General features: G+C 37.9%; 1 protein-coding gene and 1 long non-coding RNA gene across 2 annotated transcripts; one reads left to right on the forward strand and one right to left on the reverse strand.

Annotated features, from left to right (window-relative positions):
- Positions 1-706: 706 nt before the first annotated feature.
- LOC131308479 (uncharacterized) lies at positions 707-9,707 on the reverse strand. The gene is made up of 8 exons (XM_058335421.1): positions 9,421-9,707; positions 6,194-6,391; positions 4,998-5,263; positions 4,658-4,909; positions 4,475-4,588; positions 3,268-3,372; positions 2,730-3,168; positions 707-971 (listed from the first exon to the last, which is right to left on the reverse strand). The coding sequence occupies exons 4-7, from the start codon at positions 4,805-4,807 to the stop codon at positions 2,755-2,757; spliced, it is 783 nt and encodes a 260-aa protein (XP_058191404.1). The 5' UTR covers positions 4,808-4,909; positions 4,998-5,263; positions 6,194-6,391; positions 9,421-9,707; the 3' UTR covers positions 707-971; positions 2,730-2,754.
- Positions 7,690-8,376, forward strand: LOC131308480 (uncharacterized). Its single transcript, XR_009194445.1, has 2 exons — positions 7,690-7,858; positions 7,973-8,376. It is a non-coding gene; the product is annotated as an uncharacterized LOC131308480 (long non-coding RNA).
- Positions 9,708-13,577: the final 3,870 nt, after the last annotated feature.

The raw sequence follows: 13,577 nt of genomic DNA on the forward strand, positions 1-13,577 counted from the left end.
GTTCAGGAACATCAAAGAACTCGTCAGCCATGTCATTCAGGCCCCGCAGATTTGAAGCACCAGAAAGGACATTATTCTCTAGGTCAACTTCCATTTTACTCTCTTCTATATCTATTATCTCTTCAGGCCTTTTAACTTCTGGTTTGACACTCTCTTACCACTACAAGAAATTACACCATTACCGACTAACAGTTAGTCGGCAAAAGGTATGAATTTAGTCGGCAATAGTAATTCCCGACTAAAAACTTTGGTTGGGGATTTAGTCGGGGAATTGCGGTCGGGAAAGGTAATTACCGACTAAATCATATTTAGTCGGAATATGTTATCTTTTCCCGACTAATTATTTAGTCGACTAATTATTTAGTCGGCTAATTAGTATTATTATCGACAAAGTATTTAGTCGGAAAAATTATTTAGTCGGTAAATGTTAAATAAAATTACCGGATTTATTAAATATTTACCGACTAATTATTTAGTTGGTAAATATTCAATCAATTACCGACTAAATAATTAGTCGGCAAATGTAACATTTATTGTTCACATATTACAACTTTTACCAACTGAGTATTTAGTCGGGAAATATAATATTACATATTTTAATACTAATTCTAAAATCAGCTTAGATTTTTTATTTTTTATTGATGATTCACAATAAATTAAATTAAGCAACATCTATTCCCCAATCTACTGTAATCAAGTGTTGTAATTCAAGAACAATTCATTCATAACTTTCATAAATAAAAGGTGTTCACCAAATACTTAATAAATAGTATCCAAATCCGTGGAGTACAAAATAACAAAAAATCGTACCACGAAAAGTGTTCATAGCATCAAACATATCATATCCAAGCCCTAGAGCGCAAAATAATAGGAAAGTTCAATAGCGAGAAAACTAGATTATGGTAGAATCCACGGCAAAAATCCAATTTCTTCATATATAGTCCTTAACGAGATGCCAGATACTTCAATATCTTTGGAAAGAACAAAACACAATAATAAGACCCATGATATTGGTAATAAATGACAAGGGTACATCAAGGGAAGAAAAGAAACCTAACATCGTGATATTGATACATGCACATAAAACAACATTTCTCGAGTATGGATATAAGAATGAAGAGAGCCATCTAATTTGTAATTTCAACAACTATATACGTTAATCTTGCTACTTTATTCTTCCACCAGAAATAACCAAATGTTTGTTTTATTATATCAAAATATTGTCATGCTCATCTATACTACTTTTTTTAAATGTACAAATATATTTTCTACTCTTATGTTCCCAAAAAAAACCCTTGCACTTGCACACCCCATGCCCCTTCCCAACCGACACAAAGTAACACTCCTAACATTAATGATACAAACCCCACGCCCATTCCTAACCGACACAATGCAATACTCCAACGTAAACAATAGAAAACAACAATGTCTCCCCTGGCCTCCGAAAAAAGCATTACAGCCTCCCTCCGTCAGCCCATTCTCCTCAACCGCCTAACTCCGCAAGCCGACAACCAAGGCTCCAACTACAAAAACATAATGGACACAACTCAAGTGCATTCCAACAGAGGCCAAGATAGGTAAGGCATGCATTCAACTTCCTACTTCCTTTGATTGCAAAACCCCCTTCCACCTTCCAAAGACACCGACCACCAATTTCAACAACTCTATAGACCATAATTTCACACACAAACTGTTTGACAAAATGAGCCTTCGAGTTCTTCGGGCTTAAAGATGGTTTGGTGACAACCAGTTGAAGATGTCGAGCATGACAGGAGCAATTTAACAATAACAGGGAAAGTTGGGATGCTATAAATAAAAGTAAGGTGAATTTTGACCTACCTTCGGTTGGTATTAAGAAAAGTAAGGTGAATTTTTATATATATAACGTGTCCCCCAACGTGTCGTGTCCCCCATTTTTTGAAAATTTTCATGTCGGGGTGTCGGTGTCGTGTCCCATGTCTGCGTCCGTGAAACATAGGTTCTCTTTATTGAGAAGAAATGAAGAATACTATGGTACTGGTGGGCTTGCGAAGACAATTACCCCTACATTTTCAGGTTCATATGGGCCAAGTTGAAGACTCTTTTGCAAGATCCTCTTACATCCCAAGGCGTGGGAACACCTTGTTACTTGTTAGCAAGAATAAACATTAAGTACTAAAAGAGAGCGCTACACGACCATTGGGCCAAATCCCAAGGTCAATTCAAAGGAGTAAATAACATTAGCTTTCAATTTTAATAGAGTAAATAAACATCTAGTTTCAATTCCAGCAGAATAAATATCTAATCTAATCTAACATAATTGCACCTAATTGTCAACCTTGACTCTTCTCTTGTTACAGACTTTTCACCACATTATGGTCTAAAAAAGAGAGCAGCTCTCCATTCTCCTGGCAGGAGCTACTAAAAACACCGGGTATCCATCATGTTCATACACTAAACCACAAAAACACTAGGTATCCATCATGTTCATACACAAGTTCACAACATCGATTACTTCTTTTTCAGAGCTAATAGATAATAATGCAAGGAGTTGTATCAAAATACATTGTCGTTAAACTAAACAATATCGGACATTATAGCAACCACAAAAAACAGTATTCAACTATCACCAAATCCCAAAAATACCAGCCAAGTAAAACAACACCAGCGAAGAGGAAGGAAGATGACAATTGATATGCAACCCATTAAAAGTTAACCCATTAATTCATAGCAAAGAGGAAATTACGTACCGAATATTTCCCACCATCACCTCAATCACACATTGTCTCGTCCATGCATTTGGCTCATCATCATGGCTTTGAGTTCATCAAATTCACGTTGCCTTTGCTCATCTCTTAGCCTTAGCTCCTCATCTCTTTGCCTTTGTTGCTCTTCCTGTTGTCTTTGCTCCTCGTCACGCCGGTTTCGCTCCTCCTCCCACCGCCTTTCATACTCCTCCTGTTCTCTTCGTCGCTTCTCATGAAGTAACTCCATCTCGGATTGGACTTTCTGCAGCTCTTGCCGTGCTGAGTTGGAGCGGGATTGGGAAGAGAAGGATGAAGGCCTCGGGCCAACCCCAAATCCCCTTACGTAATACTTTGCTTCCCCAAGACAAATCCTTGAAAGTTCTTCGTCCGTCAGCGGACATCTTGATTGAGACGCCTCGTCCCGCTTGACCACCATCCTCGCCTGTCATTTGCAAAAAGAAGAAAAGAAACAATGAAAAATATAAGGAATAGACTAATTGAAAAAGAAAAAACAAAATGTCTACAGATATTAGATGCATACATGTATCTCCTCACATTGAGGATCGATCCATCCACCATCTTTCAATGTATGTGATGCTTGGTATCTCTCACACAAATCTGGCACCTTTCCATTAGGCTTGTCTGGCTAACATATTGAAATAACCATATTCAAATACTGACTGAGGAAGTGCTTTACATCATACATATTAACCAATTGCAGATTGTGGGCCAGGGCCTTATACTGGAGTACATTAAAGCACAATCAGATTCAAGCATGTGTGCACAAATCAAATATATTCTTATCCTAGCTCGTCAAGGATAGCATATAAGCTACTATGAGGCATCATGCTCTGTCAAAATTTAACAAACTTAACAAGCAAATCTATAAGGTCTTAATATTGTGCATCTTTAAGACATGGTCAAAAAGCAATAAATGGCAGCACCACATCAACATCACATAAAAACATCAATCCACCTCACATCCAATGCAAACAGAATTTACAAGGCCATTTTTGACACTAAGTGTGTCTTTTCCTTTCACATGGGCAGTAGTCTCCCGTCATACACAGTTCCTACAAAATATGTTGAAAATTTTGAAAGCCTCTCGCACTTTTCTTCTCTACACTTTCTGTTATTGAGATCTAGCAAATAAAACTTAAAAGCTAAGAGTAACCAAAGTGGACTGCACGACATAAGTTCCTATGAGCCTTCAAAGCAAGGAAAAGCTATAGCTTATTCCCCTACTGTGAATTATTAGCAGGTTTCAAATAATTTCCTGCTGGACAAAGTCAAAGATTAAGAATTTGAGGGCTCATATCCTAATTGTGAAACAACCAAAAATACACATCGGTGGTAACCCCTCGTATTAAAATTGAGATTGATTTCATCTGTCAGACACAAAATAGTGAAAGCACCAGTAATATTGATGACAATTGCTTAACTAAAATGATTTCATGGACCTCCCTTGACTTTCTAGAAGGAAAAAATTTTCAGAACGTTGGAGCTTTGGTGAGAGAACTGTGACATACTCTCATTGTGGAGCTATGACATGCTTTCATTGGTATGGATGTATGTCTACCACAATGTCTACAGATAAAAAAAAAAAAAAAAAACACAATGAAGATATCTACATAACAGTAACCACATTGATGAAGCTCAATCATATGCCCAAATTCTGAACTATTTTCCAACTCTGTTTAATATTTGATGGTATTTAAAAGGTCTTAACAATGCACAAAAAATCTCACCTCAGTGGTGATTGCAGCAGCAAATGATCGAGAACCCAAAGTATGACCACGAGAAGCAACAGAGTAACCATCTACCGGAGCATTTCTATTTTTTTTGCCAGCTATTTTGAGGGGCTGAAAAAAAGAACTTGTTAGATATAAGCATAGAATTGGAAATGTAACTCATACAACTATCTGATTAACCTTCCAATCTAGATCGTTGAATATATGATCAATCATGAACTTCCAAGTATCCAGGCTTATGTCTTTGGTAAAAGGAAGCTGATATGGGTTTTTGTCATCTTCCTTCGTCTTTTCATAATGAGCCTTTGTCTTTTCATAATGATCATTCATTCTCCATTTCCAGTCTTTGTAGAGTAAGTCGGCTTTGTGCTAAAAAACTTTCTCAACTAACGGAGTGAACTCAACATTATCTTCGGTGACTTCAAATTTGTCCTAGAAGCATATAATAGGTGGAATTAATCCCTTACGATATTTCATTATTCACTAGAAATAATCACTACGCACAGTTTGACATTCTTACCCGTACGGCTTATATTATGGCGATTTTCAGCCCCAAAGGAACACTTGGCCACGAGTGGCAAAAACTGTCAGCAGTAGGGTAGCACATCCTCCTAATTTGTGACCCCAAGTCGTTCGCCACTTTAGTTGCATTTTGCCCGCAAAAAGCTCTCATTTCTTGTGTCACATAAATTGGGAGCCTCGTCCCATCCTTGCCATCAATCAACCTTCTAACTCTTTTTCCAAGTGTAGGCCCCCGCACATGTCGCTGCGTTCTTGAAGGTGCAGCTGCAATTGAGATGCAGGAATAGTATAAAAGAAGAGAGGGATACACGTAGAATGTTCACAGCAGAATGTTCGACTGATCATATAATACCTTTTCTTTTTATTTTTTCTTTGTTCCTTAACTAGTATGAATGGTGGTAGGATCCTAGATACAAGACCCAATATCAGAGATACCATTGCACATTGGCAACTAAGCAAGCTGCCATCAATCTTCCATCCAACCTAGCAGCAAAAAAGCAACAGAACTTGCCGGACAGCGGCAAAAAAATAGCTTAACAACCAGAGAAACAACAACAAAACAGATGCAAGACAGCAATACATGACAGTAATACAGCATCAATATGATATGCTATATAGACCACAACTGTAACCATATGATAAACAACAAAACAGCAGAACAGATCAGCAGTTACTTGACTGTACCCATCAGAACATTAGAAGCAGCCGTATGAAACAATAGTTTGCAAATGTAGAATACACCAACTTGGAGCCTAATTCACTCTACACCAACTTGGATTAAAGACAGTAGCCATATCAGAAAATTATCTGAAAATTTTCAGAACAGCAGCAGCAGAATAGCAGTATATGTGCCATAACAGGCAGCAGTCGTAATAGTCAGCTCCAATACTGGACAGCAGCAGGAAAGTAGGCAAACAGCAATTGGTGGAACAAACGTGATGCAATAGACAACTAGGGACATGCCCCCAAGAAAAGCGTAAACAAGCCAAGGGATGTTCAGATTTTTAAAATGATGTGCTTTCAATTTCCTAGACCACAATAAATACTATGAGATAACTGCTTATGTTCAGATTTTTAAAAAATTCACAGAACTCCTAGTTTACTGGATCGCTGGATCGCAAAACGGAGCTAAAAACTAGCAGGATGAACATATGTAAATGTACTTTTAGGATTGTCAGAGAGAGATGTACTTACCTGCAACACTTGTATGGGTAGAAGGAGATGGAACACTCGAAGGAGTAGATGCCACAAAAGGAGGAATAGATGTTGTAGCTTCTGGCTGCGGAGTAGGTGTAGCTGCTGTACCAAGTCTTAGTTCTGCAATTTTATGCGATGTGATACTCGAGTTGGAGGATGCACTACTCTTTCTTGATCCAGGACCCATGATGCAATCTGTCAAATGATGTAATACTACTCCATTAGAAACAAGGATATAAAAGAAGTGAACTATAATGAGACATGTATAGCAAGTGACAGATAATCAATAATAACGAAATGTTTCTTACCAAATGATGTTGCTTATGGCTGATAAAAAAAAAATTGATGTTGCTTATGGACTAAAGTAATAAGAATTCTTCATCTAATTCTTCATCTATATCATCCCCTAACCATGAATATACACATAATTAGACTCCTTAGATACCATAGACAAGTACAAAAGACACACCCGGCTCTATGTCAGGATCAAAAGACACACCATAGACAAGTACAAAAGACACTACTTAGTTTACCACCATGAGTACAAAAACATCAAAACAAGGAAAGGATTGAGGCACAAAATATAACATTTCATGCAACAGAACTAGAACTGGCGACAACCCAACGTCATAGAATTTAAGTGTACAACGTGGAAAAATTCACTGGAGCCTTCACAGCCTAATGGACTTCCACTATCTTGCACCCTATGATATTCTCATCTCTTTCGTTGCCTATTTTACCCTTTATACTAAGTTTAAAGAATATCTTCCTTGTTTTTTTTACTTCTTCTCCCAACCTTGCACTCAACTTTTTTCACATCATGATTTAAGAAATTAATTTACTAGAGTAGCCTCGGCCTGGAATAAGCTTTTGCCGTTCGACGAGAGAACAAGACAACGATTGAAGTAAAAATCAAATATTGAACTCCGAGATTATTTATTACTAATTATGAGTGCTCGAAAATAATTCTTGTGTGATTGGAGGTTTACATGTAATAGTTCTTATTTAGCATTTTACCATGCTTTATAAAACATAAATTTCAGGCTAAGGCTCATAGTCATGGACTACAACTTGAATGGCCAATACTAATCTAAGCCTCATGTTATAAGTTTTCGATGTTGTACCATTTTTGTTCAGGCTCAAATAATAGGTCAGATAATGCATGAATTCCAATGGCCCACTAAGTATATATATTGTGGGGGGTACAGTTAAAGATCAGTGGGTCTAGGCGTGGTCCTCCGGTTCGCTCCTGCTCGGCACGTGCAGTAACTGTGTTGGCCTACGTCAGTCATGACATATTTGAGCCAAGAGGGCAGTTGGGCGTGGGTGACCTGTAATCAGCACACCGCTCGAGACGCTCTTGGTCGGTTCAGCCGAATCGGGAAGAGACCTGCTATTAGGGACCAAGGATAGTAGAATCTAGACTACTGATATGGTCTAGTAAGGCGGCTCAACAATTAGTCACAAAATACAACCTAAGCAAATGCCAAAGGGTGAAAAAAATGGAACCCCTAGTAATCTTACGCAGACAAAAAAACTGTGCAGGCTCACTAGGGGAAGCAGCCTATAGCAAGATGGTATTTTCCTCCAGAAGTGGATTACAGGCTTCAGATGTTGCCCCCCAATGCCATAGGACTAGTGGTTTGGATCCTTGAAGCCAAGGTGAATTTGACCATACAACCATTAAAATTCTCTTAGACCGGTGTCCTATTACTAAAATACTATCCTATTACAAGATTGCATGATGATACTACTACTCTCTGCAAATGCATTTAGGTACTGTCAAAAGCCGAACTGCAGTTTTTGGTCTTGCTTCCAACCCTCTGGCCTAAAGTCCGAGTTATCGTAGAATGTGGAAACTGGTAAGCCCCCATACCCAGTATTTGCCCTATTTTCCGATTCCGCTTTGTTTAATCCCTTCTTCCAACTGTGTGCAGGAGAAAGTTCATGTTGACGCCACTTAAAGAAATTGCAAGATTTCCTGTGAAAGAGGGAGAATGATCTGATTGCTCAACAACCACAAGACAAACACCTCTGCAAATATTTCATAACTAGTGGCCCCAATGCTATGCTCTACTTTTCCTCCAAAACATAGGCTTTCATTGTTCATATGACTGAGATAACAGTACTTCCAATTGAAAGTGTTTAGCAGCAGTGATAAAAAAATTCTAATCAAGCAACCTTCACTTGCACCATTTTCATGTATAACACTATCCATCTCAAGTAGTAAGCTGTAAGCATCAAAACCCCTTATAATGGGGTTTTCCTTCCTGCGCTTGTGTGCCATGTTTCCACTAAACTAAATGGACTAAAACTAATGTTTTCACAGGTTTCTAGGCAGGTCATTCTCCTTATACACATCAACTAAAATACCATTTAGTAGAAACAACTTGACTATTGTCATTAGCCTGAAGTAAAAAAAGTATATCGGAAACGCCCCCTTAACTGGTTATATTCAAACATGACCCAATGGTGCAACCTTCGCATGTGCAGCACTGTCGATTTCAAGAAGCAAGCATCAAAATCATTAGAAGAGTGACTTTCCTTCCTAAGCATGTGTACCAATGAGAACGAGCAACTCACTTCATGAAGTTGTAATTAGAAATTCATTATGGTTAAACTACTAATGACGTGTTGTTGTGTGTCAAAGTATCACATATGAATACAGCCATATCAGTACCATTTACAATGCTGACTAATCCAACAACTTGTACATCTCCAGGAGCAATTTAAGTTAGAGTAAAGTTTGGACCACGTATATATACAATCGGAAGGTCATTGGACGGGATCAACCTAGTTTCAGGAACTCACACAAACCGATTTCACAGAAATCTTCAGCATGAAGAAAGGCATCTATCCTAAAATGATTACTATAACTTAATCAAACTGCTAACTCTCAAGCTGTCATTTTTTTTTTGGGATAAGCAACTCTCAAGCTGTCAACTCAAATCCCAAAACTCCTTTAAAAAGAAATCAATTTCACACATTCACATCAGATAAAAAAAACTATTGCACATTTCTGTACAGCCACCGTCAAAACTTCAACCATACTCCCACCTTCTAATAAGAAACTAGAACTGAAAACCCAGCCACCAAATTGGAAAACCAAGAAAACCCAAATTGAATTTTTTGTTTGGAGCACTAAAAACCCAAATCGATTTGTTCATTTGGAGCACTGAAAACCCAGATTGTAGCGGAGAGAGAGAGAGAGTGTGTGTGAGTACCTAGCAGGAGTGAGCGAGAGAGAGACACAGCGACTTGACCATGGCTGGAGATGCAAAGTCGGAGGAGAGGGGTTTTCGTCGGGGGGTTTGATTGATAGGAGCAGGAGTATCTGAGACCAAAGTCGGAGGAGAGAGGGGTTTTTGTCGGGGGTGTGGCAGCGGCAGCGGTGCTGACCGGTGGAGACGGCGGCTGGAGAGAGGGGTTGAGCGACCACAGCTGGAGAGAGGGTCAGAGGGTCAATTGGGAGGGGGATGAACTGAAAGACGATGTGAGGGAGATGGGGGAAGTGTATGCTGGATGGGTTTGACAAGGTGCAACGGCAACGTTTTGTATTATAAAAGACTTGCCGACAAAAGAGTTAGTCGGAAATTATCTAAATCCCGCCATTTTTTTGGTGAAAATTTTAGCTTCGCGCAAAATTTTTTAATCATTCCCTACCAAAAATAAATTAGTTGGTGATTTTTTGTCTTGGCCGACTAAATATTTAGTCTGGAATAATTTTTTGAGTCGGAATGACTTTTACCACATCCAAAAACATTAAAGTCTTCTAACACACCACCCGAGCCCCACTTGAGTTTTTTTGCGCGATCAGAACCATTTATCTTCTCTAATATTATCAGTTAGATCATTCTTACTAGTATTACAATTGATTATTTTCCATTAGACAATTGATCAAACAAAAAATACTATTTTTCTAATGAATTCACGTCTCGATAAAGAGATATTCTTAACCTGATCTAGCCGCAAATTTACGAGAATGAATAAATTCAACAAGTGCAAGAAAATCAATGATCTTGATCGTCTCGCGATCTTGTGGCTATTCCAATCACAAGTACAACATAAGAATTAGTTAACTATCAAATGCATCAAACATATATATAGTTAAGGTAACTACCGAATCATTTTTTATAATGATCAATCTGAACCGTTATGATTTCACGTCTTACTTATTATAGCATTGTCACTCAAATCGGAGATCATTTAGTATTGGCGACCACATTATCGAAAGACATTTAATGCGTTTGGAGACGTTTAAGTGTTATAGTTAACTAACCGAGCCCCGGCTGAGGTATTTTTTCATGATCCAAATCATCTATCTTTGACGTAATACGAATTTGTCATATAGATAGCCATTTAATCGGAAAACAAAATTCTTTACATTTAAGAATTTTTGTGCCGATAACGGGGCTTCCTTGACCTGACCAACCAAAATTTTACGAGAATCTTATGATTAAGAAGGGAACAAAAATGAGCGGTAGTGATCGGAGAGGTTACATCATGATCAATGTAGTTGGAACAAATATTTACTTTCTTCAAAATTTTAAAAAAGGGGGAAAAGTTGATATTCCATGACTAAATATATTAGTTGGGAAATGCATTTGATTTTTTAATTTGGATTAAATGATATTACCCGACTAAGTTAGATTTGGTTGGAAAATGTAATTTCGTTTCTATTTTATTAAATTTGAAAAAATTATATTTCCTGGCTAAATTACTTTTAGTCGGCCAAAAATGATATTTCTATAAATTACCGACTACAATTTGAGTCGGCCAAAAATTTCCCCATCTCGCGCGAAATATCTTCCTTCGCGCCACATGTTTACCGACTAAAAAAAAATTTAGCCGGGAACAGTAGTGTTTCGGCAACCAAAAATAATTAGTCAGTGATATTTTACCGTTTGCAGACCAAATAATAGTTAGTCGCTAATTATTTAATTATTGCTGACTAAATATTATTTAGTCGAAAAAATTAGTCGGGAATTGTGTAATTTCTTGTAGTGTACTCTTTCCACGAATTGCATCTACTTGATTGATATCGGAACTTAGAATCAGAATGTGGCCAGCTCGTATCTAACAAACTACCAACTGCTATAGAAGCAACCATGGTATGGCAAACAGATGCCACGAAACGAAACATGGATATTGCAACAAAGTGCACAACAAAAAGAAGAATCCACTGTTGAAAGAACCTAAGATACCGAGGAATGGTAGAAAGTCAATCCCAGTAAGTTTAATATTTTATAAGGAGAGAGAGTGTGTGTGTGTGCACGTGTGCGTGTGTGTGGAAGTACCGATGAACTTTGTTACCTAAATGTGTAATCAGTGAAAATTGACCTTTTTTATTGTTAATTAGTTGATTCAAATATTTGTGAAAAAAAAGGGGGTAACTTCCTCCAATCAATTTCATACTTAAAGGAATACACAATATATGTCTAGTACTAACCTCTTAGGCTCAGGACTGTATCCTATCACATAATAAGTAAGAGAAGTCCAAATCAGAGCTTCAAACAATGAAAGAGGAACCTTGAGAATCATGGACGGGATTGCGTGTGACCATGCTGGATAGAAGTATAAGTCTCTCTACTTGTAGAAGACAACAAGTCTTGTAACAGTCATGAACAACTCCGGAAATCCATCAAAAAAAGAACCACAAGAGCAAAGAACAAAGCACCCAGATAATTGTTTGCATGAATGACATCAACACCCATCTGAGTTCTCAATAACAAAGTCATTGTCATTACTGCTATAATAACAATCTACAACTAAGAAGAATTGAAGCTTAGAAAATATCCTAAAGCTAGCATTTGATCAACAGTTTGATTCACACAATCTTCTAAACAACCTCTAGTGAGCTCATATGAGTAATAAAATTTCTTTGGACCTGGAAGATTTTTTAATAATTAGATTTTGCTTACATCAGCTATGAAATGATCTTGCATGAAGCCTACTAACTTAGAACTTATAGGTTTTTCTCCTAATTCTGAACGAATTTTGGTAATATTCCTTATCTTTTTCTGTGTGTGCATGTGTGCGTTAGTGCACATCATCCAACAATGACTTCCCTATAAGCGATGCTAGCTACTATAAATATCCATTCCTTGCTTAGCCACTTGAATCTGGAAAATGTGAATCATGTGGTGCTGGAGAACCTGGAAAATGTGAAGGCACTCATTTTTCACATTTTTTGTTGTTTATTACCAGTGATCATGCTGAAAACTCCGAAAGAAATGCATTCACATGCTTTGAGGTTGCGGTTTTATGGAGTACCACTCAAGTTTTGTTATTGTTATCTTTCAGGTCATTTCGAGTATATCGAGTTAGCGATTCCTATACATCATCCTTCCCATGTGAGTGAGCTAAAGCAGCTACTAAGCTTATTCTATTTAAAGTTCCTAAAGACAAAGAATAGGAAGGCACTCAATATTCTAAGTTTCTTTTAGCTTACAGATTTTGTTTTTCTACCTATCTTTTTAATCCTTGAAAATGAATAAAAACAAAATGGTAATGTTTTTCCTATTCTATGCTAAAGACCTATTTCGCGCTAGAAATAGTGCTTAAACCTGTAGGAATGATTAGAAATTAATTGTTGATATCACAGAGCATAGAGACCACAAAATCGGCCCTCACACATCTGTCGTTTTTTGGAAATCAAATTTTAGTCTCGAAAATGCGACCTTTTTCGAGTTTTCCCTAGAGCATGAAGTCAATTTCATAAGCAACCAAAACCAACAACCAATTGGTCGAATGCATGCATTTCTTTCCCCAGAGTAAACCCAACAGATTCTGTGAAATTTTACCACATAAAAAGTACACATCAATAAATTGACCAAACTTGAACCGTTGATATACAAATCCGAAGCACCCCAATCGACAACCCAAAAGAAAACAAGGGGAAAAGGACTCACAGGATTTGCTAAGTTCTGAAAGAATTGATGACTTTGTCAAACAAATCGGCGGCGTCCTTGTATTTCCAACTGGAGCCGTAGACGACCCAGCCGCTGAGCTCCTCACTAACTTTACTCTCCAAATCTTCTCCTCCTGCAACAGCTGATCGGGCATCATCTGCTTTGAGACGCCTGCCTGGCCATCCGTCGTAGAGATGGTGGTGGCCGGATGAATGGAAACGCAAATGGGAAGAGAAGAATTTAAAAAAAATATTGGAAGAGCATTATCAAAACAATCATTCGACCACCACACCCAATCACACATCCACACTCACAATAGACGTGGAGCCCGCACATACTACACACCCAGTGTGTGTGGGGCCCACCCTTATTATAAGTGTGGGTGTGTACTTGGGTGTGGTGTTAGAATTATTGTAAGGGACAGACCGCCTGGATTCCAGGCTTTATTCCTGCGTGTAAAGTAACCGGGG

The sequence above is a fragment of the Rhododendron vialii genome, chromosome 11a (genome assembly GCF_030253575.1).
Source record: "Rhododendron vialii isolate Sample 1 chromosome 11a, ASM3025357v1".
NCBI classification, from domain to species: Eukaryota; Viridiplantae; Streptophyta; class Magnoliopsida; order Ericales; family Ericaceae; genus Rhododendron; species Rhododendron vialii.

Coding starts and splice junctions, on each gene's coding strand:
- LOC131308479 (XM_058335421.1), bottom strand. CDS start 4,807: ATGAATGATCATTATGAAAAGACAAAGGCTCATTATGAAAAGACGAAG. Junction 4,589..4,657: donor TCAACGATCTAGATTGGAAG/GTTAATCAGATA, acceptor TCTTTTTTTCAG/CCCCTCAAAATAGCTGGCAA. Junction 3,169..3,267: donor CTCAATGTGAGGAGATACAT/GTATGCATCTAA, acceptor TGCAAATGACAG/GCGAGGATGGTGGTCAAGCG.